General features: G+C 36.4%; 2 protein-coding genes and 1 pseudogene across 5 annotated transcripts in view; 1 reads left to right on the plus strand and 2 right to left on the minus strand.

The window, feature by feature from the left end:
• Nucleotides 1-8,227: 8,227 nt before the first annotated feature.
• C16H1orf146 (chromosome 16 C1orf146 homolog) lies at nucleotides 8,228-19,319 on the plus strand. Its single transcript, XM_044749501.2, has 5 exons — nucleotides 8,228-8,296; nucleotides 16,060-16,153; nucleotides 17,701-17,869; nucleotides 18,264-18,342; nucleotides 19,043-19,319. Exons 1-5 carry the CDS (start codon nucleotides 8,228-8,230, stop codon nucleotides 19,175-19,177), a joined length of 546 nt encoding a protein of 181 aa, XP_044605436.1. The 3' UTR covers nucleotides 19,178-19,319.
• On the minus strand, nucleotides 12,832-13,956 carry LOC106846443 (large ribosomal subunit protein uL11-like; annotated as a pseudogene).
• A 626-nt stretch (nucleotides 19,320-19,945) lies between the features above and the next one.
• The window catches only part of GLMN (glomulin, FKBP associated protein), a 39,223-nt gene continuing 34,242 nt past the window's right edge, over nucleotides 19,946-24,926 (minus strand). For 2 of the 4 annotated variants that reach the window (XM_070486826.1, XM_044749494.2), the window contains exons 17-19: nucleotides 21,187-21,310; nucleotides 20,296-20,339; nucleotides 19,946-20,190 (exon numbers count right to left, since the gene is read on the minus strand). In XM_070486826.1, the coding sequence (XP_070342927.1) occupies nucleotides 20,080-20,190; nucleotides 20,296-20,339; nucleotides 21,187-21,310 (279 nt within the window). In that variant the 3' untranslated portion in view covers nucleotides 19,946-20,079. Of the gene's footprint in view, nucleotides 20,191-20,295; nucleotides 20,379-21,186; nucleotides 21,311-24,926 lie in introns of all 4 variants that reach the window. The other 2 variants (XM_014865236.3, XM_044749492.2) reach the window with 1 other exon arrangement.

Raw genomic sequence — 24,926 nt, forward strand, 5'->3', positions numbered from 1 at the left:
CTAGTTCCGTTAGGTGTCGTTTGAGGTTGCTTACGTGAGCTTTTTCTTGTTTAGTGAGGTGAGCCTGTATTGCGATGAATTTCCCTCTTAGGACTGCTTTTGCTGCATCCCAAATGATTTGGTGTGTCGTGTTCTCGTTTTCATTTGTCTCCAGATAATATTTGATTTCTTCTTTAATTTCTTCAATGATCCATTGTTTGTTGAGAAGCGTGTTGTTTAGTCTCCACATTTTTGCACCTTTCTCTGCTTTTTTCTTGTAGTTGATTTCTAGTTTAATAGCGTTATGATCAGAAAAGATGCTTGATATTATTTCAACTCTCTTGTATTTATTGATGTTTGCTTTGGTTCCCAAAATATGGTCAATACTTGAGAATGTTCCATGTGCACTTGAGAAGAATGTGTAACCTGCTGTTTTTGGATGAAGTGTTCTATATATATCTATTAAGTCCATCTGGTCTAATTTTTCATTTAATTCTATTATTTCCTTGTTGATTTTCTGTCTGGATGTTCTGTCCATTGGTGTTAATGGCGTGTTGAGGTCCCCTACTATTATTGTATTGTTGTTGATGTCTTCTTTTAGTTCTATTAAGAGTTGCTTTACAAATTTTGGTGCTCCTGTGTTGGGTGCGTATATATTTATAAGTGTTATGTCTTCTTGGTGGAGAGTCCCTTTTATCATTATATACTGTCCCTCTTTATCTTTCTTTATCTGTTTTGCTTTGAAATCTACCTTGTCTGATATTAGTATAGCGACACCTGCTTTCTTTTGTTCATTATTAGCTTGGAGTATTGTTCTCCATCCCTTCACTCTGAGTCTGTGTTTGTCTTTGGGGCTGAGGTGTGTTTCCTGGAGGCAGCATATTGTTGGATCTTGTTCTTTGATCCATCCTGCCACTCTGTGTCTTTTGATTGGGGAGTTCAATCCATTTACATTTAGAGTGATTATTGAGACGTGGGGGCCTACCACTCCCATTTTGTGTCTTGTTTTCCGGTTTTCTTCAATTTCCTTTGTTTCTCGTCCCATGGTTTAATCTGTTCTGATGTAGAGCTGCTACTCTCTGTTGTTGTCCTTCTACTTATCTCCTCTGCTCTTGGTTTTGTAGCCCCTTTCCTTTTTTGGATTTTTCAGGAATGAGGGTTTTCCTGAGGATTTCCTGAAGAGGAGGTTTTGTGGCAATGAACTCCCTTAATTTTTGTTTATCTGGGAAAGTTTTTATTTCTCCATCGTATTTGAAGGATATTTTCGCTGGGTAGAGAATTCTCGGCTGTAGATTTTTGTCCTTCAGATTTTTGAATATATCATTCCACTCTCTTCTAGCCTGTAAAGTTTCTGCTGAGAAATCTGCTGATAGCCTGATGGGGGTTCCTTTGTAGGTTAGTTTCTTTTGCCTGGCTGTCCTTAATATTTTCTCCTTGTCGTTGACTTTTGCTAGCTTCACTACTATATGCCGTGGAGTTGGTCTTCTTGCATTGATAAAGTTTGGAGATCTATTGGCTTCTGTCACCTGAAGATCCATCTCCCTCACCAGATTTGGGAAGTTCTCAGCCATTATTTCTTTGAATAGGTTTTCTGCCCCTTTCTCCTTCTCTTCTCCCTCTGGTATACCTATAATCCTTACGTTGCATCTCCTAATTGTGTCTGATAATTCTCGGAGAGTTTCTTCATTTCTTTTAAGTCTTGCTTCTCTCTCCTCCTCTGCCTGCAACAATTCTATATTGCCATCTTCCAAATTGCTAATTCTTTCCTCCATATTATCGGCCCTACTGTTCAGAGCATCTAGATTTTTCTTAATCTCCTCTATTGTGTTCTTCATTTCCAATATTTCTGTTTGGTTCTTCTTTATCGCATCAAACTCTTTTGTGACATAGCTCCTGAACTCGTTGAGTTGTCGGTCAGAATGCTCTCTTAACTCATTGAGAATCTTAATGATGGCTGTTTTGAAGTCATCGTCATTTAGGTTATATATCTCATTTTCTTTGGGATTGTTTTCTGTGTATTTGTTGTTTTCTTTCTGTTCTGGGGATTTAATGTATTTTTTCATATTGCTTGATGTTGTTGATTTGTGCCTCCGCATGGAGATAGAGTTTAGTTGCTCCTTTCACTTGTTTCAGCTGCTGCGGTGGGAGGAGCAGCTGTTTATATTTCACCAACCAGGAACCCTGTCCGTAGTTGCTAACTGGGCCTGGGCCCCTCTTCGTAGCCACAGTGGCCCTTTGGATTCCCTCCTCTGCCGTGGGGGCCGTCACAGGGGGGCTTCAGGCTGCAGGTGCCTACTGTTGCAGCCCACCTAGATGTGCTCTCTCCTTGGGGTCTGCAACGGTGTTATGGGCTTTTCCAGCGGCCAGGGGTGGGATCACTTATATTTGTCGCTCCGTTGCTGTCGGCACCCACCAAATCTCACTTGTCCTCTATGGGTTGCAGGAGAGCTATTGGCATCTTCTACAGTCTGTGGTTAGTACACCTAGCTATGCTGCTTTTGCCCTGGGGTCTTCCAGCCTTGTGGCTGGCGGCTGGGTGCCTTCTACTGGTGCTGTGCAGAGGCTTTCCCTAAGGCTGCTGTGAGCCTGTAGGGTTTCCCCCTAGGCTACTAAGCTGGGTCTCTGGAACTCTCTCCAGCCCCAGTCCTCTCTGAGATCTCCGGCAATCCCTAGCCTCACGGGGTGGGCAACAGCAGCTGGGGGTCGCCCCGCCCTCTGGGATTCTCTCTGGGCCTCTCCCGGAGCCGTGAATGCTCAGCGTGGCCCGTCTGCTAACGGCGGACAGAGAGTTTTGTCTGCTGCCCGGGCGGAGCTCCGGCGCTTCCTCTCCGGGTCGCAGAACCGGCCTTTGAAAGCTCCCCCCGCCCCGGTCCTCTCCGAGATCTCTGGCAATCCCTAGCCCCACGGGGCGGGCAACAGCAGGTGGGGGTCGCCCCGCCCTCTGGGATTCTCTCCGGGCCTCTCCCCGAGCCGTGAATGTTCAGCGTGGCCCCTCTGCTAATGGCAGATAGAGAGTTTTGTCTGCTGTCCGGGCGGAGCTCCGGCGCTTCCCCTCCGGGTCGCAGAACCAGCCTTTGAAAGTTCCCCCCGCCCCGGTCCTCTCCGAGATCTCCGGCAATCCCTAGTCCCACGGGGCGGGCAACGGCAGCTGGGAGATCTCCGTGCCCTCCGTGTCTCTCTCTGGGACCCTCCGGGCGCCCCGAGCACCAGGCTGGGTCTCCCCGCCAATGGCGGGGAGAGACTCTCCCCGCGGGCTCAGGTGTGCAACTCCAAAGTTTCCCTCTGCGTTTAGGAGTAATTTCAGGGGGTTTAGGTAGGGTTCTGGTCACCTGTTTCCACCGTCGCTCCTCTGTTGTGTTCTCGCTCCTGCCCTAGATGTGTGTGGATCCTCTGGGGGCGTCCGTTGGAAGAAAGCCGCTTGCGGGTACTAGGCTGCCCGTCGGGGTCGGAGAGTTTTCACCTATTTCCACATCCTCCCGGAGGAAAGTCCATCCGCCTTCCTATGTATAGTCACGTGGGTGTCTCAGACGTCCTGAGATGCTGTCTGGATATCCTATGTCAAGCAATAAGTGTCCAAATAATTGTAGACTCGAAGGGCGAGAGACAAAGAGGACTACTCACGGCGCCATCTTGGCTCTTTCCTCTGGTGTCTCTTCTTATGAGGGCACTGATCCTATGACAAGGGCCCCACCTTCAGAACCTCATCAAACCTAATTGTCTCCCAAAGGCCTCATCTCCAAATACCATCACACTGGGGGCTATGACTTTTGAGGGGACACAGTTCATTCCATAGCAGGGGCCCACATTTTGTGAGTTCTACTCCAAGAGCCTTACCAGTTTCTCACAGTGAATATTGGAGAAAAATTCCCTTGTGCTTCTGGCATGGGGTGGGGGAAGATAACTGTTTTGAAATATGCCAGAGAATTCTATTCTTCTTAAAAATGTTTGCCCTCAAGAGAAACTATTTTACCAGAGCGTAATCTTGTTGGAGTGTTATCATAGCCTAATCAACATTGGAGAAGGGAAATACCCAGTTTCAGGTCCCTCCAGCCATCCTATCTCACCTAAGAAGGGGAAAAAAACTGAGAAGCACTTGTCAAGTTCACAGCTCAGGGGCAGAGATTCACAAAAAGACAGAATCATAACTATAGAATGCTTCCTCTCATGCCACACCTTACCCCCATGTCGTTGAAGGCCTTTTTACCAGAGTTCCTTTTACCCAGTACATCGTGTCTGGCTTTCACCAAAAAATTACAAGGCGTACTAAAAGGCAAAAGACATACTTTGAAGAGACAGCAAGCATCAGAACCAGACTCAGATAGAGCAGGGATGGTGGAATTATCAGGCTTGGAATTTAAGACAGCTATAGTTGTTATGCTGAGGGCTCTAATGGAGAAAGTAGAAAACATGCAAGAACAGATGGATAATGTAAGCAGAGAGATGGAAATTCTAAGAATCAAAAAGAAATGTTAGAGCTCAAAAACCTTGTAGCAGAAATAAAGAATGCGTTTGATGGGCTCATTAGTAGAATGGACATGGCTGAGGAAAGATTCTCTGACCTTGAGGATATGTCAGTAGAAACTTGCAAAACTGAAAAGCAAAGAGAAAATTGACTGAAAAAAACTGAACAAAATATCCAAGAACTGTGGGACAACTACAAAAAGTGTAACATATGCATAATGTGAATACCAGAAGGAGGAAGAAGAGAGAAAAGAACAGAAGTAGTATTTGAAGCAATAATGACTGAGAATTTCCATTTCCCCCAATTAATGTCAGACACCAAACCACAGATCCAGGAAGCTTAGAGGACACCAAGCAGAATAAATGCCAAAAAAACCCTACACCTGGGCATATCATACTCAAACTGCAGAAAATCAAAGATAAAATATCTTGAAAGAAGCCAGAGGTAAAAGCACCTTACCTATAAGAAGGGCAAAGATACAAATTATATCCAACTTCTCTTCAGAAACCATGCCAGCAAGAAGAGAGTGGAGTGAAATATTTAAATTGTTGAGTGAAATAGTGGACCAGCCTAGAATTTTGTGTTCTGTGAGGTTATCCTTCAGAAGTCAAGGAGAAATAAAGACTTTCTCAGATAAGCAGAAATTGAGAGAATTTGTTGCCAGTAGACTTGTCTTGCAAAAAATGTTGAGAATTTCTTAAGAGAGAAGGAAAATGATATATATCAGAAACTCAATCTATATAAATAAGAGCAACAGAGAAGGAATAATTTAGAATAAAAACTTTTATTTCTTTTATTCTTAGTTGATCTAACAGATGAACAGTTTGTTCAAACTAATGATAAAAATGTATTCGATGATTATAGCTTATGTAAAAGTGAAAAGAATGACAGCAATGATATAAGGGAGAGGAGGGAAGAATTAAGAATATTTTTTATTATAAGGTATTTTACTACTCATGAAGTGGGTATAATGTTATTTGAAAGTAGACTTGCATTCGTTGTAAATGTATATAGCAAACTCTAGGGCAACCAGTAAAAAAAAAGTTGTTAAAAAAATCTCTTAAGGGGCCGGCCCAGTGCTGCAGTGGTTAAGTTTACACATTCCTCTTCAGTGGCCCTGGGTTCAGCAGTTCGGATCCCAGGTGCAGACATGACACCACTTAGCAAGCCATGCTGTGGCAGGTGTCCCACATATAAAGTAGAGGAAGATGGGCACGGATGTTAGCTCAGGGCTAATCTTCCTCAAAAAAAAAAAAAATTTTCTTAAGAGTTGGTCAGAAAAATCACCTGGAGAATGACCAAAAAAAATTGAAAACAGGAGAAGACATTAAAGATCAAGCTATGAGAGCTAACACCCAACTAATAGCAGCTGCAAAAAAGAGAGAAAATAGAAGAGTGGGAATATCAAATATGCTAAAACAGTTTTCTAGAATTGAAGAACAAGAGTATTCAGATTGAAATGGCCCACTGAGTACTTGGCATGATGTAGGTAAAAAGATCTACCCAAAGGTACATCATTGTGAAATTTCAGAACACTAGAGATTAAGAAAGACACCAAACATTAAGGTACCAAAAAAGCTTCTAGAACAAACAAATGAAAAATAAGTCAGTTACAATGGAATAGCAATCAACATGGTATGTCAGCAGCTACATTCGTTGACTGGAAGACAGTGGAGTAATATTTGTAAAGTTCTGAAGGAAAATGTGTCTAAGATATATAGGTATATATAAAACTATCAATCAGATATGGAGATAGGATAGAGATTTTTTCAGACATGCAAGGGCTCAAGTATATCTATATCTTTGTATCTACATTATCTACCTACCATGCATCCTTTTTTCAAGAAACTACTAAAGAATGCTTCAGCAAAACAAAAGAATAAATCAAGGAAAGGGAAATCGGGCTCTAACTTAGGAGAGAGGTGAAGGATAGTCCCAGGATGACAGCTAATGAATCAGGCCCAGGGAAATATCCAGTTTATGTTGAAGAGGAAAGGCCAGAGTCTGCAGGAGTGAGAAGAGATCGCTAGGGGAAAAAATATAACTGAGGGATTATTTGTGTTGGAACATTTGAAAAAAGTACTGAAGGTCTTGTGAAAGTGGTTTATTTTGTTTTGGTTGAAGGGGTTGACTAAAGTATATGATGATGGTAATAATACAATATATTTATATTTTAATATGTATTATGTCATTTGATTTTCTTAACTACTCTGAGATATTGGCAAGCCCAGTTCTTCTTCTCATTGTATGTCATTGTATATGTGTAAAAATAGGCTGAAAGACATTGAGTGATCACAGTGTTAGATGCAAGACTAGAATCCTGGTCTAATTCCTGGTCTGGTACTCTTTCTACTACACCATGGATCTCCTACCAAAAGGCCTTGAATGTATGCCTTATATACATACACTCCACATCATCACTGGATCATAAAAGCCATAAGCACCCATTTTGTCTTTTGCAATCTTACCCCAAATCCCTCTCCCCCACCAATACTCTAACATATTCTTGCTTGTTGCCAGCATATTCTTGCTTCTTTCCCTTTCCACTGGACACCAAACTAAATCTATTGACAATGACCTTCATTCTGCCTCTAGAATTAGTCTTTATTTTTTAACCCCCCTGGCTTTTTGGGTATGTGTGAGGAAGATTGGTCCTGAGCTAACATCTGTTTCCAATCTTCCTCTTTTTGCTTGAGGCAGATTGTCACTGAGCTAACATCTATGCCAGTCTTCGTCCATTTTGTATATGGGACACCACCACAGCATGGCTTGATGAGTGCTCTGTAGGTCTGAACCTGGGATCCAAACCTCTGAACCCCGGGCCACCGAAGCAGAGCGCGTGAACTTAACCACTACACCCCTGGGCTGACCCTGCAGTAATTAATTTTTATCTTTCTTCCCACCCACCACCTCAGACACATATACCTTACACTTTAGCACACTGAACTTCTTGGAGTTCTCTTATTACATCATTTTCTTTTATTGTCTGGTTGTCAATGTACAGTGCTTTGTTGTTATTGTTGCCTGGAATGCTCTTCCTTCCTTTAGTTTAGTGGTTCTTAAAGAAGGGTTCCCAGAACAGCTTCCACAGCATCACCAATATACTTGTTAGAAATGCAAATATCCTGGTCCAACCTCTGAACTGTCTTTTCAAGGATGTTTGTATAATGAATAGCTTTGCAAGTTAGAGATAGTGTTTCCCTCTACAGCAGAGGGCAGGTTGTTTGCAGCCCATTGTAAAAGGTTGGGGTTTTCTAAGCTCAGGGTTCCTTCCCAATAATACAGCCCACTGTGTGTGCTGATGACTTGGCCTTTGTCCCATCACTCTGTGGGAATTGCACTTGGGGAACTGCTGCAAGAAAATGATGATACTCCTATTGTTGTGAGTAAAGAACTGTCCTTTGCCTGCAATCCAAGAGTCTTATGTCTTTTGCTATATCCATGAAACTCTGGCAGGCTAAATTTTTAGCTTATCAGCAGGATAAAACCTCAGACCTTTCATAGTTCCTGACTCAAGTCGTCTTTAAGTTAGTGCTCTGAAATGGGAACCACTGCTTTTAATAATTGTTAATGGAAGCATAGTATTGAAAAAGCTTGATGTATAACAAGACAGTTTTTCAGTGTCAAATTTTGACTTTCAAATATTCTTTAGAATGTCTCCATTACCCTAGTTTTTTTTCTATCCTTAATTTACTAATTCATCAGCCATTTCTGTGTGTTATTTTTGCTCTTGTTTTTCTCAGATTGTGGCACCATTAGAAGCTGGGTTGATCCAAAGACAGACAGATGGCTGAAAGTGGTGAAAAAGAAAAAATAAAATGGACAACCACCATTATTATTAGCTCATCTCTTAAGGTAAAGAGGCACTGGGGCCATTGATCTTTACTTAAAAAATTAAAAGCAATGGAACATTAAAAGATCCTAAGCTTGATTATCCAAAGTTGTGTGGATCAGCAAGTACAAAAGCTAAATGTATTTTAAAGATAAATTATAAACTTTACTGCATCCATTTTCAACATCCTACTTCTCTCAATACTTAAGGGTTGGAAATTTTTAAAGTTCTTTTTTTTCTCTCTAAGCATGTTCTAATAAAGATGTTAAATGATTCCAGAATCAGTAATGCATATGTACATATATATTACTTAAGGTTTTTTGAGAGAGAAACAACAGAAACTGATCTGTCTAGCCTTAGTGGCATTGGGAGGAGCTGTCCCCCTACAGTTTGTAAGAGGAGGGAGTGGGAAATTGAACGCCTGAGGGCAGTTGGTCAGTCCACAACTGTTTTCAACTCCTCAGCCAACAGGATTTCTCCATTCCCCTGATATTTATCTTATGAACACCAACTGATGTCTAGAGTGAAGGGGCAAGAAATGATTGTTCCATGGTAAAAAGGAGAGAGGCAAGAATAAGACTTTAAAATAAGATTTGTTATCCACCCTATCTTCTCACTGCTACCTCAGCTGCACTTTGCCCTGTTGTCTTTAGCCATCTATCTCCATCACACATACCAGTTTAATGCAGCTTTAAGTCTCACTGGAATTTTTCAAGCTTCCTTTTGTTAGATTTCTGGAATCCACGTTTCTCTTGTTTCTATAGCTTTTCCAGACTGATTTTGAGAGAGGGAGCCACCAACTCATGCTAATTTGCCACAAACAACTACTTTTAGTTTATTTATTTGTTATGTGTGCCCATCTTGCTTTGTGCTTTCTGTTTGTCTCCTTTTCTTTGTTTCTTTTTTCTCTCCTTTCTTGCCTCATTTTGTATTAATGTGTTATTTTTTTTTCTTAACTAGCTTTGGAAGTTATATGCTCTGTTTCTACTTTTTAGTAGCTAATCTAGAAATTTTAACGTGCACTTAGCTCCACAAAATCCAACGTAAATAATTATCTTTATCCTCCTCTTAAACAACAAAAGAATCTTAGAACACTTTAATTCCAATCACCTCTTTCTGGATTGTAGCCTGTTGTTTATCAGGTATAGTTTAATTCTATTTTTAACTCCACAAAGTATTATTTTCTAAAGTTAGCATTTGTTTAGATTTACTCATATCCTTGCTACTTCTTTGTTGTTCTTTCCTTCTTTTGGCTCAGACTTTCCATTTTGGATCACTTTCTTTTTATCTGAAGAATATAGTTTACAAATTACTTCAGTGAGGATCTTCTACAGGCAAAAACCTCTCAGTTTTTGTTAGTATCAAAATATTTTTATTTTCCCCTTAATCTTGAAAGATGTTTTAAAAATCAATTTAATTGAGGTCTAACTTACATATAATAAAATATACACATCTTAAATGTACAGTCTGATGAGTTTTGACAAATGTGTCTGTCTGTGTAACCCCTACCCCAGTCAAAATATAGAACATTTTCATCACTCCAGAAAGTTCCTTCATGCCTGTTTATAGTCAGTCCTTTTCCAGCCCCCCACCTCAAGCAACCATTGCTCTGATATTTATCATTATAATTAGTTTTGTCTGTTCTCAGAACTTCATATAAATGAAATGATGCAGTTTGTACTCTTTTGTGTCTGGCTTCTTTCATTAAACATAATGTTTTTGAGATTCATCTACATTGTTACATATAACAATAATTTGTTCCCCTTTTTTGCTCAGTAGTAGTTTGTTGTATGAGTATGTCCCAATGTCTGTATCTCTTCATAGGTAGATGGACTTGAGGGCTGTTTCCAGTTTTTGGCTATTATGAATTAAGTTGCTATGAACATTCATGTATAAGTCTCTGTGTAAACATGTTTTCATTTCTCTTATAAATACCTAGTAATGGAATTGCTGAGCCATATGGTGAGTGTATGTTTATCTTTATGAGAAACTGCTTAACTGTTTTCCAGAGTTTACTACAAATGAACATTAAATCCATTCAACTATGTAACTAAAATAAAAATTAATATGGGGATTATGGTTTTATACTCCCACCAGCATGCATGAGAGTTCCAGTTGCTCCAAATTGAAAGATATTTTTCACTAGATTTAATTATTTTCTCTCATTATATTGAAGATCTCATTTCACCGGATTCTGGCTTCCATTGTTGTTGATAAGACAGCAGTCAGTTTAATTGTCACTTCCTTGAAGATTACCTGTCTTTCCTCTTTGTCTGCTTCTCAGATTCTGGCATCATATAGTTTTAAGGTATTGATTTTTTATCTTTTGAGGCTCTATGAATCTGTGAATTAGTACCATTTATCAAGTTTTTATCCATCATCTTTAATATTGCCTCTGTCCTATTCTCTTTCTCCTTCCCCTCTGAACTCCAATTAGATGTGTGTTAGATGTTCTCACAATATTCTCCTTGCATTTTGACCTCTCTTTCACCTTTCCATGTCTTTGGGCTGCAGTCTAGGTAATTTCATCACTTCTCTCTTCCATATCAATATTTATCTCTTTACTCCTGTTAAACTGATCTATTGAGGATCTTTGCTTTTTGTTTTCAGTTTTGTTTGATTTTTTTTCAAATTATGAAATATACGTAGAGAAAAGTATCTAACATAAATGAACCATTTAGTAGATTTATTTTAAAGAGAATACCATATAGCTAATTAGGTCAACAAATAGAATATTACGAATTGCCTTTTCCCCTCAGGACTTTTATTAATTATATCAGTGATCAAATACTAATTATATTAGATGTTTATAACTTTTATTAATTATATCAAATGTGTATAACACTTACAATTTTTCTATAACCATAATTCCTACATTTATTTTAATATTAGTTACACAGTTAAATGGATTCAATGTTTACTTCTAGTTTTCATGCAAAAGATAGGTCTTTCCAACACTTAACTTTACTAATGATCTGTCAAAGAAGCCTCAGGCACAGATGAAATGTTCTTTCCCTGGAGAAGTCAAAATTGTCAGACATGGCTTTCAAAAATGTCCCCCAAAGTAGAGAGTCTATTCTTTTTCATGTATTTTGTTTGCAGTTCTCCATGTCTCCTAGAGTTTTATCAAAAATAAAGTTTGCTTTTGTTTCTCATTCTTTGGTTTTTGTGTACTCTCCAAAGAGAGAAAGGGGGGCACCATCATTTTTATTCCAATAGTTTCTATTTTTTAATATTTTAAATGGTGCTTCATTTTACCCTCCTTATACATAAATCTTTTTATTGTTTATTATTGTCTTAGGAAAATTGTTAGAAGCAGAATAGTTGGGTTAAAGAGGCATCCACATTTTAAGACTTGATATGTATCATCAAATTACTGTCCAGAATGTCTTTACACTCCTATCAGCAGTCTATAAAAGGGTCAACTTATCCTCATGTTTGACAATTCCATGTGTTATCATTTTATGAAAATCTTTGCTAGTTTGATACTTTGTATTTATTTGATGACAAAGGAGATTAAACATTTTTTCATATACATATTCATTATTTTTACTTCCTTTATAATTGTCTTTGCTTTTTTTCTATTGGCATAAAAAGTAAATATCTATTCTTTAAAAATATTAAAAATAATATACATTTGTGTTATAAGATTGATTACAAATTTTCTCAGGCTTTTTGTCTTTCAGTATTCTTGGATATTTGTGACATCATAATTTGCAAATTTTATTTCTACTCTATCTTGAGGAATTAAGGCAGCTGTTTTTATTATATAGTCAAATTTAACAACTTTTTTCTGGAGATTTCTTAAATAGCTCTTAGAAAAGTTTTCATATCTCAAGCTTAATGTTATACATAAAGGCACGTGTTCACATACAAATAATTATCACATATTATTATATAGTTGAGTCTGATTCTGTTCTGTTCAGTTGATTTGTGTATTAAATATTGAATCATTACCACACTTTTAAATTCATTGTAGTTTCATGATATATTTTAAAACCCAGTAAGGCATGTTCCTTCCATACTAGTCTTATGTTTTTAAAAACATATTTGTTCTTCTAGATCAGAGAATCAGCAAACTATGGCCTGCAGCCTGTTTTTGTCCAGCCAATGAGTTAAGAATGTTTTTTACATTTTTAAAGGCTTGTAAAAAAGAAAGAAAGAGAGAGAAGTGGGGGAGGAAAAAAGGGAGAAAGGAAAGAAGAAAAAGAGAGAAAGGAAGGAAAAAAGAAAGGAAGGAAGGAAAGAAGGCAGGGAGAGAGGGAAAAGAAAAAGAAAAGAAGAAAAGGAAAAAAAATGTGACAGAGATCATACACAGCCTGAAAAGCCTAAAATGTTTATATCTGTCCTACTACTGAAAAAGTTTGCCAAATTTTGTTCTAGATGAACTTCAGAAGCACTTTAGGTTCAAAAAAGTTCCGTCACAGTTTTGATTTAAATTTAACTTACTAAATTAGGGAAAAATTTATTCTTTCTGCCCATCTCATGAACACATATCATTGTATTTTTTTTTCAAGTCTTTATATCCTCAAGTAAAGTTTAAAATTTTTTCTTCATATTGTTCCTTCTTTTTTTTTTGGTTGTCAAGTGATCCTTTATTGAAGTATTTTCATTAGTGGTTTTTACCCAGCTGGGCATTCCACTGCACTACTGTGGATGTCATGTATGATGTCATGAGTGTGGCAGCCATAAACACTGCAACCCACAGACTGGGCTGTCCCCAGGATTTCTTTAATGGCTCCAGAGCGTTCTCTGGCCAGTTACCATGCAGCATCTCTCAGGTAATGTTGACAGTATCATCAAAGGTTCTATTTTCACTGTACTTAATGTTTTTCTGCTTCTTCCTGTCTCTTGGTGGTTCCTTGAGGGCTTTGATGATCAGGGCAGAGGCAGAAGTTACCTCCTCAGTCTGAGCCGGACGGTTCTGAATTGTCAGTTTCACTGTAATCCTCAGGCCCTTCCAATCACCAGTTGCCTTGGCGATGTCACTCACCTCTTTTTAGAGACAGACCCAGGGGGCCGATCTTGGGGGCCAGGGTAGATGTGGCACTGACTTCCCCACTGGTGCACCTCAGGTACACTTGAATTTCTTTGGGGTTGAATTTAGGCGGCATGGTGGATGCGGCTAATGTTGGGTGAACCTGGATTTGGGACTACGGAAGAAGGTTGCACCTTGGCCGCCTTCAAGGCAAAAGCCAAAAGCTCTATTTCTTTTTCAGTGCTTGATAGTTGATGTTTTTGTTGCTATTGTGAAATATTATTTTTTTCCCCATGTTTTCAATCTATAATATAGGGCAGTTGTTGAGTTTGTGGTAATTTATATTTAATCATTTCAGTATAATTTCACAGTACATTATCAGTTGATTCTCTTGGGTTTTCAACAAAGGCAACCATAATTTGCAAGTAATGAGAATTTCTGACAGCTGTTTCTGTTTTTATTTTGTGGCCTTTTGCTGTGACCAGAGCATCCTAACCAATGTCTCTAATTTTAATGAAATACCTCCAGTTTTATTATATGTTACCTGTTGCTATAAAATATTTATTATGTTAATATTCATCTAAGCTTAATTTATGAAGTTTTTTCTCTTAATCAGAAATACGTGTACAGTTTTTTAAATGCATTATTTTTTGTTATCTGTACAGAAGAACCTAAGTGACTAATCCTTACATTTCTTTATTAAACTGTTTGGTCATTGTGGAGTTTTCTTTCATATTCTCTTAAAATTTGGTTTGCTATTTTATTTTTGAATCACTATTTACTAAAGCTTGAGCTGTGCTTTTTCTTTTTTTGTAGGGAGTAGGGGGTTTTCTTTTTTTTTCTTTTGTTTATATCTATGCAGTTTATGTAATATGGAAATTATTTGTACTTTAAGGTATAAAGGAGCTTTCCTATTAAATTTTCTGTGCTGGTAATCTTTTATGAAATTTAGAAAAATAGTGATTTCTATGATTTTTCCTTTTAGGTTTTGTACTATGTTGTGAGTCTATTTCATAAATTATATTTTTTCAAAAATTTACTCATTTCATAGAGGTTATTAAATTTATTAAGTTGAACTTTATGAAATTGCCATTTCTGTGATTAAAAATTACATATTGGCATTCTCTTAATTTTCTAGTAAACTCTGTATCAGTTATTAAAGGCCCTTTTTCATTTCTGTTTTTATTTCTATTTCCTTTCTTATGAGTAGATTTGCTAGACAGACTACTAGTTAAATAAAATACAGACCACTAAGTTAAATCTGAGTTTCAGATAAACAATGAATTTAGTTAAGTACACCTCAAACATTGCATGGGATATACTTATACTAAAAAGTTATGTTATCTGAAATTCAAATTAAACTAGGTGTTTTGTATTTTTATTTGCTAATCTGGCAACCCAAGCCCTAAGGCGTCTATTGTATTGTAATAAATGAACTTATCTCTTGTGCATCTAGAATGGTACTAGTTATGGGAGAACTGAGAAAATAGTCACTCACATCATTTTCTTTGTTCTGTAGTTCAAACGAGGAGACCTGATTGAGAAAGGTTGCTCTAGGGAGTGCTTCTGCAAGGTGCTTGGGAGCATTAGTAATACAGTATCACCTTAATACAATTTCCAGGATTGAAATGGTTTGAAGCTAAGCTGCAGACCCTGTGAGAGCTGTTCTACTTTTTTCAAAAGCTCTGTTCAGCGTCTCATCTGTCTCCCGAATTGGCAGATGCCCACAGGGAAAAAATGGCCTAAATGCTAGTCTTATATCTTTGAATTTCTGTATAGATCTTGCCTTGTAATGTTTTACTATCCTGCTAGCTTTCTCATGCATTCAAACAGCTTTTAAAAGTTGCCCAGCTTTTTTAGTTGCCTTCAGCAGGAGGGTTGGCCTAAATTACTTAGTCTGCCCAAACTGCAAGCAAGGTATAATTTTAAAACAGCAGAAGAAAACTCATGGGAAGAGTCATAGTTGAACTTTAGGTCAGGATCTGTTTAAGTGGTACAAAATACTCTCTTTAGGAAGGAAAGGAAGTGTATTTTTTATACCTAATTCCAACCTGTGTGCTTAAAATATACATGTTCTGAGGCCAAATATAAAATAAAATTAATATACCTAAGGGATTTTTATCTACTTGGAGAATAGCAAGCTTGAGTTTTAACTAATGAGGAAACACTATTAACTACTTAAATTTTCATGTCTTGGGTAATATGATCTAATTACTTGGGTGGAACAGGAAATAAGATGAGTTTTGAAATGGTTAGTATTTAACCCAGAAGTACTGTTGCTGTCTTCATACATGTTTTCTGACTGACCTAAGGCTTAAAACATTTTAAAAGTATATTAAAAGTAAATGTAATATAAACAGATGAACTGGAGAATTGAGGGTCTCCTTCTGGTATTCTGTATGTCTGGTACTTCATGTTTCTGTCAACCAGGTAAGAAACACACCAATGCCCACCCTTCCAGTAATACATTAATTCATATCAGAATCTACAACTTGTTTAGAAATTTATATTTGATCTGGTTCTTGTAGTGTAGTTTTTAAATATTTTCCTTAATTTGTGCCCCTAGGTAACATAACTGTAGTACACAACTTATTTCCAAACCTACAATCAGTGTGATTCAGTGGAACTAAATATTTTTTATCTTTTTTTTTCTCCAAAGAGAGTACATTTAGTATCTCTTTTGATCAAATCTTTAAGTGGTATAGTTATAAAAGAAGCTAGTAAACTTATTTTAATTTTTCATTAGCTTTAATAAAAAAAACTATTCTAAGTATGTCTTAAGTTTGTATTTCTGAAAATTTTTTAAAGAGTTACGAAGTTGCAACTGCCCTAGAAAATCGAAGCCACAAGATTCGGTATTCAGATTCAGTGGAAAATGGATCAATTATATTTTCTCTTTCTGGTACAGTATATTTGCTAACTGCCTTGATTTAAGTTTCTTATAAAATATGAGTATAAATTCTAATAATTTGGTAGTAACCAAGTAAGCTTAAGGCATTATCTTTTGAGACTGTAAGTATATAGAACTTTGTTACTGCTGCAAAAGCACTGCATATGGCCAATTACAAAATACATTCCTTTTAGATTACAATTATTGAACTAAAGCTGAACCAGCAGAGTCTGGTTAAAAACTACTCGCTTTGGAACTAAGATGAAAATATAACAAAGCCACCTCCCTAAGAACAATACTTATATTCAAGTATTACCTGTATTAACAAAGAGCCCAACATCACAACATTGGTCAAAATCCATATACAAAAACAACATAGAATACTCTTCCTATATGATTTTGTACAAACGTTTGCTGAATATAATATAAACAAATACTAACTAAAAGAACCAAATGTTCCTGAAATCATAAAACTGTACAACTGTGAGTCATGGGCAAAGTACAGGAAGGAATTAGGAGACAAATAGTCCTGAAATCCTGAAACTGTACAACTGTGAGTCATGGGCACAGTACGGGAAGGAATTAGATTAGGATATGAGAAGGATGGGGACATGGGAAGGGGACAGCTCCACTTAGGCTTGGGAAATGACAGAAGTGATAAAAGAGGTAGAAGTGAAGGATTTTATCAGGAGGGTTGCAAATAGACCTGTGTTCCAGCAGAGGTTTTCTAACACAGGTGTTTTTAAAAGCTCCTAGAAATAGACCTCCAGGCTGGAAGTGGTCCACCCTCAAACTCATCCTTGCTGGTTGAATAGAGCACCCTCTAGGGAGAAATAAAATATCTTTGGTGAATACCTACTATGTGCCTTGGTCACTTTATATACATTATCTTATTTAATCCTTTCAACAAACCTATCAAAGAACTATTATTCCAGTCTTACAGATGAAGAAATTTAGGTTCAGAGAGGTTATATAAATTGCCCAAATTCACTAAATTAGCATATAATCACATAGTCACTTTCCTCAGATTATGTCTTCCCCTCATCTTTTAAAGAACTAATTAGATCAGCTTTACCTCCTGGACCATTCTTATAGGCCTGATACTGTTTCAGAGATCCTAGATATCTGCTTACTGAGTATATTAATTTATATAATCATGTTCTGGTACAAAAGTTTCTCCAAGAAATAACTGAAGGCTTGCTTAAGGCTACCTTTCTTTAGTTGATTTCCAGCATTTAAAAATCATTATAACATAGAAAATTAACCTTTAACTAAAATTAGGCATTACCTTCATTGTGGACAGTTGCTTAATCTAAAAAAAAAAGAAAAAGGTTACTGATCAAAAAAATTTTTTCTCTTAAATGTTTAGGATAAGTCATCTTTTTATACAGAGCACTTCAAAGAACTACCTATTTTGTGTAAGAACTTTCTTATAATAATTTCTACTCCTTATGGATTTAGGGCCTGGACACTTATAGCTATTTTTGTTGATTTTACTGAGTTTATAAAAAAAATTGGTATGACAAAGTGACATTTTCCATTACATTCACCTCTCCTAGGAGTTGCATTTTTATTGATGGATGCTAAAGAATGCTTTACGTCAGCTGAAGAAATACTTCTAGCCAAAATTGAGAAGTTTATTAACATTCACCGAAACAGTTTTTTGGTTCTTTCTGCTGCCCTTCATGGGCTTGAGGAATGGAAACTGATGTTCAGGATTCAGCAGAGGTATGGAAAAACAGCACTACAGACTCATTTTTCTTAAATTATATTTGGTTTGCTTCAGTTCTGAATTCTTTTAGACAGGTGAGTTATGTTTTGCCAATAGATAAACTTTATAATGTTAACCTATCATATTTAATAAAATGCAGGCTAAATGGCTATTCTATGAATCACAGAGTTCATGGTGATTTATGGAATTCTCCTGCAAGATGAAACCAAAAGTGAATACTTTTTAGTCAGTTAAGTTCTGGCCATAAAGCCATATCATATCTTCTGTGGAATAAGGAAGGGCATGAATGAATAAACAAATGACAAACAATAAAAGATATATTTTTACATACTTCAGATAACAGATGTCAATGAGTTACATGAGACATTTAACTTATGAATTGTTTTTCAGATTCCTGGGTAGTAACTTACGGATACTTCCAGTACACAACGCAGTAAATGCTGTTAATCTTATGTGCACTATAGCTAAGGTGAGTCACCTGAGGAAAATGACACATACATAGACACACACTCATACACTTTAAGGTTCTTGAACCTTCAAAATGCACACCCTCTTGGACAGGATTGACAAATACTCTGCTTCTGGTCCCCTCAGAGAAGTTGCTATTTCAGCATGCAACTTTTTGCCAAGCCTAAACTCAGCTTCTCATGTCTTCTCACTTACTTCCGGTAGCCACTACCAGAATGACACATTTTGGGCCAAAAAAGCATTTGGCCATATATACATTGTGTTGACCCTTTTGGTTACTTAAATCTTCATTCAAATTCTAAAGTAAAAATACTGGTAGTCACGAACTGTCAGAGTGCAAACATACTATTTTATAGAATGCTCTTCACCAGCTGTCCACTTTCTTTTCATGCTTGTCCTCCCTGTGGAGGGGGGAGTGTCCTCAACTCCCCTAAGCAGAGTTAGGTGTTCCTTACTCTTATTTGGAACAGACATCCATTCAAGCAATTCTTACAGTATTCTTTTTGGCTTGCATGTTTGAAATTCCTTAAAGACAGAGATCATGTATTTTTCTATTACTTTAAGAACACATATGCATACATAGTATTTAGCACACAGAAAGTGAGAGATACTTGTTGAATAAATGAAAGGTATTTTTTTATGTGACCCTGTAAAAGTACCTGTTTATGTAAATAATGTTGCATGTTTATATGTTCTTCCAGATTGCCTCCAAACCATATATAGGTAGCATCTGTTATAGAATGATAACAACCAAAGCTTACATCGTTGAGCAAAGTCCTGTTTGGAAAACACTTCAAAAGATAAAACTTAGTAGTGATTCATTTAACCCAAATTAGAGTGTAAATGATAAATGTTCTTTTGGAAGAATACTGAAATAATTAGACTGGTTAAGTTATAATGTTCAAATATATATATTTACGTCAAAGATTTTTAAATTAATATAATAAAATGTATACAATTAAAAGTGATTTTATTGTGTTTTGTTGAATAGTTCCTTTACTAACATTTAGAAAAAATTGGTACATACATATAAAACTCAGATTTAGTTTCTTAATGATACAAATTAAGTTGGATGGACAAATATTTACTAGAAAATAAAAATATGGCATTTTCTAATTAGCCCCTTAGACTAACGGAAAAGTCATGCATACTTTTTAGCTTTTCCACAGGGGCAATCAGCATTTCTAAAATTAATCTTCACAGATGCTTCCACGTTGTAACTGCTGCTGGAGAGGTGCCCCCTAAAACTCCTTCTGAGGGAGGGAAAGAGAGGGAAATTAAGAGAAGCAGTTAACTGGCCTGAATTCAAAACCACTCTATACTCTTACAGCAGTGTGATATCCAGTTTGACAGTAGGAGTTCTGAAATGTAACACAGCATCTAACTGGAACATAAAGTGTATCAGTATTTTTATAAACTCACTACAATTGTATGAATGAATAAAGGCAATTTACACTTTATGAAATTATAACAAAAATTATTAATTTGTATTGGATTTCCAACAGTAGTATTTATAATACATATATGGGCATTATTTACCATGTAGATAGCTTTATAAAACCAAAGACTACTACTGATCCATAATGTGTCATTACAGAGACTGATAAATGAGAAAAGCTACATTTATTTTTCTTTCAGCAAGTATTTTACAGAAAAATGTTTATAAAGGTATTAAATAAACCATAATGGAAAATACAGTATTTTATTAGTTTTTTCTCTAGGAGATGGGGCTGCCAGTTTATCCCATATTTTCTTCAGAGCTAGACTTTGTTTTTATTTCAATGAGTTCTTCTACTCGAGCCAGAACACTTTCAATCAAATCAAATGTGAAAAGAGCTGAATGTAGAACCTGCAATGCCAAGAAAAATTAGTGTTATTAAGGCTGTCTTTAAAACAAAACAAAGAAAAAAGAAAAGACTACAGCTGGATGTAGCTTAGGAAATTTCAGATCTACCTTAAGCTGCATTTCAGGAGGCATATTAGGGATCTCTTCTCCACCTACAGTTACAGAACAGAGATCTTTAGAATTCTGGACTTCTGTTAGAGAAGAAAGAAAAAAAATCCTGTGTTACACTTAACCATTAAAACAACTCTTAGATTTCAATAATAAATTTATAAGCTATTTTCATCATTCACTAACGTAAAAAAATCTCAATTTGTGTAAATTATTAATAGCTTATTTAATAACTCAGAGTATGCTTAAATCGAGCTATAAGCAAATAAAAATATTAAAATTCTGCAACGTGGAAAATTAGTGTTCTTTAGGTGAATAGCATTATTTTGGCATGTACAGGATGAATGAAAATTTATAAACTTTTTTCTTCAGTAGAGAATCAGAATTATACCTGTTACACTAAAAAAGACAAAATTTCTAGTAATGCCTATAGAAATACCACCATAGCTATATGGAAAAGATCACAAGATTATTATAGTAGAATTGCTGGCTTTAAAAAGTAATTCTGGATCTAAGACCCTTTTTTGTAATTTGTATAGATTTACTTGAGGGTGCAGGGGGTGGACCCAGCAATACCAAAGGAAGTATGATATCCAAACAGAAATACTGGTAATATGATTAGAACTTGAGGTTTTAAACCAGAATTTGCTTCAGTTTGGTTTAAATCTTGGTTAACCCAATTTCAGTGTTAATCCATTTATAACTTAATGATTCACTTAAGAATTATTTTAATTATAAATAAAGTGACTTAGCTGTCATGGTTCCTTGTTTGCTATAAATTAGCCAAGTACAAGATTAAAAAAAAAAGTTCTTTATTTTGAATATAAATGACAGTTCTAAAATTTGGCTAGTTTTTAGACCTAACCAAAAATGAAATTGCATATTACCAACCTTGGCTATTTTCTTGGCTATTTTTAATTTCTGCTTCATAATGTGCTTTTGACATATTAAGTCCTGTATGGAGTGGCTTTAAGAAATTATTCTGTATCTTTCCAAGTTCTGTCCATAATCCAGTCTGTTCGGAAAGAATTAATGAAAGAATTGGTTATTTGGCTCAACATTTATTGATTGCCTACTATATTAACATGTGCTGAGAGTCGGAAAAACATACCTGTATAAGACATGATTCTTGCCTTTCAAGGTAGAGTTTACTGTTTAAAAATACATTCATTACACATCTAGTTATTTTATGTGAATACCAATCAAAACAAAAATGTACTTTGGTTAGTACACTCATTATTGCACCAATTGGACAGCTCCTGGTTTTGAGATCTATAATTTACAAGTTTTATCTATGAGAAAATTATTTGAGGATAATCCACATAGTCTGAGACGTTTCTCTTTCCTTATAAACCATCTCCACAATGACTCTACCTTAGATATCCTCAACTCTTCATCTTTCAACTGATATCCTTGTCGCAGATTTAGTTCTAGAGGATTCTTTTGCCTTTCCTATTGACGGAAACTTTTCTAACACAAAGCTGATACGGACTGTCTTGGGCATCAATGTAGATGGAGATTTTACCGGCCTAGCATAGCTCAGGGTTATATTATCATCCATATTAGAAGTTTTTACTTCAAGAGCATTTCCTCTTACAGTACTAAAGAAGGGGAGTCACAGAAATCAATTTTATTTAAAAAAAGAAATTTATTGGGGCTGGCCCCGTGGCCGAGTGATTAAGTTCGTGCGCTCCGCGGCAGGTGGCCCAGTGTTTCATTGGTTCGAATCCTGGGTGCGGACATGGCACTGCTCATCAAACCACGCTGAGGCAGTGTCCCACATGCCACAACTAGAAGGACCCACAATGAAGAATATACAACTATGTACCAGGGGGCTTTGGGGAGAAAAAGGAAAAAAATAAAATCTTAAAAAAAAAAAATTTATTGGTATTATTGTTTTCAGCTACTCTTTACAAAGGAAAATATCTTAGGTAAAAAATGGAAACTTAGGAATCCAATTATCTTTAACTAGAACTGGACCACTTGCAAACCTATTTTGTAACGAACGTATTTTGATCCAAGTAGTAAGACATTTTACGTATTGTCCTTCAAATAAAATCTACATGTATCCATGTTGAATAACTGATAACTTCAGTGACTGTCACACATATCCTTTTAATTTAAATTTGTCCTTTCACATTATTCCTATACTGCTAGGAAAAGTGGAATTCTTGGGAAGAACTATCAAGAATCCAAAACCTCAAAAATATGCATACCTTTTCACTCAGCATCTATGAACCTATCCTGGAAAATAATTAAAGATGTAGTTGTAATGATTCTATTGCAGACATGTTTACAAAAATAATGTTAAAAAGTGAAAAATTGGAGGTAATGAAAACATTTCACAACAGGAGATTGCTAAGTAAACTGTGGTATATCCACACAATGGAAAACTACACAGCCAGTAAAATATTGTTCTTCAGTACATACAGTGATGGGAAAAAAGTTACAAACTATGATTCTGATAGTATGATCTCTTTTTTTTCTGGTGAGGAAGATTGGCCCTGAGCTAACATCTGTGCCAGTCTTCCTCTATTGTGTAAATGGGATGCCACCACAGCATGGCTTGATGAGTGGTGGTGCGCAGGTCCATGCCTGGGATCCAAACCCATGAACCCTGGGCTGCTGAAGCAGAGCACATGAAGTTAACCACTATACCACTGGGCCAGCCACTGATCTCATTTTTAAAAAAGAAAAAAAGTATATACACATGTGCTAGCATAAAGTCTAGAAGGGAATGCACTGTAATATCAATGATAGATGGTAGGTTTTTGATTATTTCCTTTTTGCTTATTCATCCTGATTTTTAAACAATGAAATTGTTTTAGTTGTATACTTTGAAAAACATTTAAAAATGTTTTTAAATGTCCATTAAAATGGAAAGTTTTCTTGTCCTCTTATGGAAAACCTTTCTCTATCCCTTTTTTTGAACCTTCCTCTTTCCTTGACCTCCCTCTAAGCACACGGTAGAACCCACGGCTGCCGCCCAGTATTCCTGATGGCTTTCAAGGCTCAAAGCTTACTGACGGCCCTCTACAGATTAAAACATATTCCAACATCCAGTAGAGAGAAAAGGCCCTTTCACTCACCTAGCTTTGTCAAATGTAAACATTTTACCACATTTACTTAAAAATAAATATTAGATGTGGTTAAAGCCCCCTTTATTCAAGAGGAAGCCATTAACTAAACTATGTAAAACTATCTAAAACTGTAAACATTTTACATTTACTTAAAAAATAAGTATTAGACATGGTTGAAGCCCCCTTTATTCAAGAGGAAGCCATTAACTATGTAAAACTATCTAAAACTTGAGGTTTTAGCATTCCTAATCTGTGTATACAACATACCACAATTTTGCATGTTAAAAAAAAACTTAGATAAATTCTATCATGCTGTACATACCCTGCTTTAGCTTTTGTTTGGTCAATTTTAAATTTTTGAGAGTTATTTATTTGTAGCTCTGATCTTTTCATTTTAATTGGTGTCTAGGCATCCTATTATACTATACAATTTATCTTGTGACAGATTTTTTAGTATTTTAAACAATGCACTGAAATTTCTGTATATGTTTTCTTTCTAGGGTATCATTTCTCAAAATACTTTTACCATGGCCCACAGTAATAAATTATATATATTTACATCACAACTCAACACACATATTTACATAGTTGAAACAACAGTTTTACAAAATGTCCTTTCTAGACACATCAGATATAACTTTATTAATATTTAAATATAGAAAACCCCAAAATTAATTAAAATAATTAAAGAATAAACATTAAGAAAGATGATGTGCTTGCCTGTTCATAGGGTCATTCCAGTCTAGTGCAGTATTGAGCATGGTCTTTTTTATTTAGTTTTTAATGTTAGGTTTATCAAGGTATCATTTACATATAGTAAAATAAGCACTTTTTAGCTGTATGGTCCTATGAGTTTTGACAAAGATGTACAGTTGTGTAACCATCACAACTATATAAATATTTCCATGACCCCAGAAGTTCCCTTGTGCCCCTCTGTAGTCAATTTTCTTCCTTCATCCCTGGGCAACCACTGATCTAATTTTTGTTTATGTTTTTCCTTTTTCAGAATGTCATAAAAATGGAATCATAAATGTAGCTCTTTGTGGTAGTGTGATACTGTGACTTATAAGAAATACTATATTTGAGGTGCTAGCCCGGTGGTGCAGGGGTTAAATGTGCATGTTCCGCTTTGGCAGCCCAGGGTTTGCCAGTTCGGATCCTGGGTGCAGACATGGCACCGCTTGTCAAGCCATGCTGTGGTAGGTGTCCCACACATAAAGTAGAGGAAGATGGGCACGGATGTTAGCTCAGGGCCAGTCTTCCTCAGCAAAAAGAGGAGCACTGGCAGTGGATGTTAGCTCAGGGCTAATCTTCCTCCAAAAAAATAAAAATAAAAATAATATATTTGGGCTTGATCCTATTCCTGGCAAAAAGCTCCTAAAAACCCTTCAACTTGCTGTGATAAGAGAGGTCAGGTTATCTAGTGGTTATTCATATCAAGTCCCTTTGAACCATGCATAGGATGACTTTTGGAAAGCCCCTAAGGATGGGGGCTGCTGCCAGGGGAACCAACCATGTGATTAGAGGGTTGGAACTTTCAGTTCCTCCTAC

This window comes from Equus asinus, chromosome 16, assembly GCF_041296235.1.
Source record: "Equus asinus isolate D_3611 breed Donkey chromosome 16, EquAss-T2T_v2, whole genome shotgun sequence".
Taxonomy (NCBI): Eukaryota; Metazoa; Chordata; class Mammalia; order Perissodactyla; family Equidae; genus Equus; species Equus asinus.

Bases quoted from the DNA above. Each gene is read 5' to 3' on its own strand.
- C16H1orf146 (XM_044749501.2), top strand. From the start codon at position 8,228: ATGGCTGAAAGTGGTGAAAAAGAAAAAATAAAATGGACAACCACCATT. The intron at 16,154-17,700 runs GTACAGTATATT...CACCTCTCCTAG, and splicing joins AATTATATTTTCTCTTTCTG to GAGTTGCATTTTTATTGATG. The intron at 18,343-19,042 runs GTGAGTCACCTG...ATGTTCTTCCAG, and splicing joins TTATGTGCACTATAGCTAAG to ATTGCCTCCAAACCATATAT.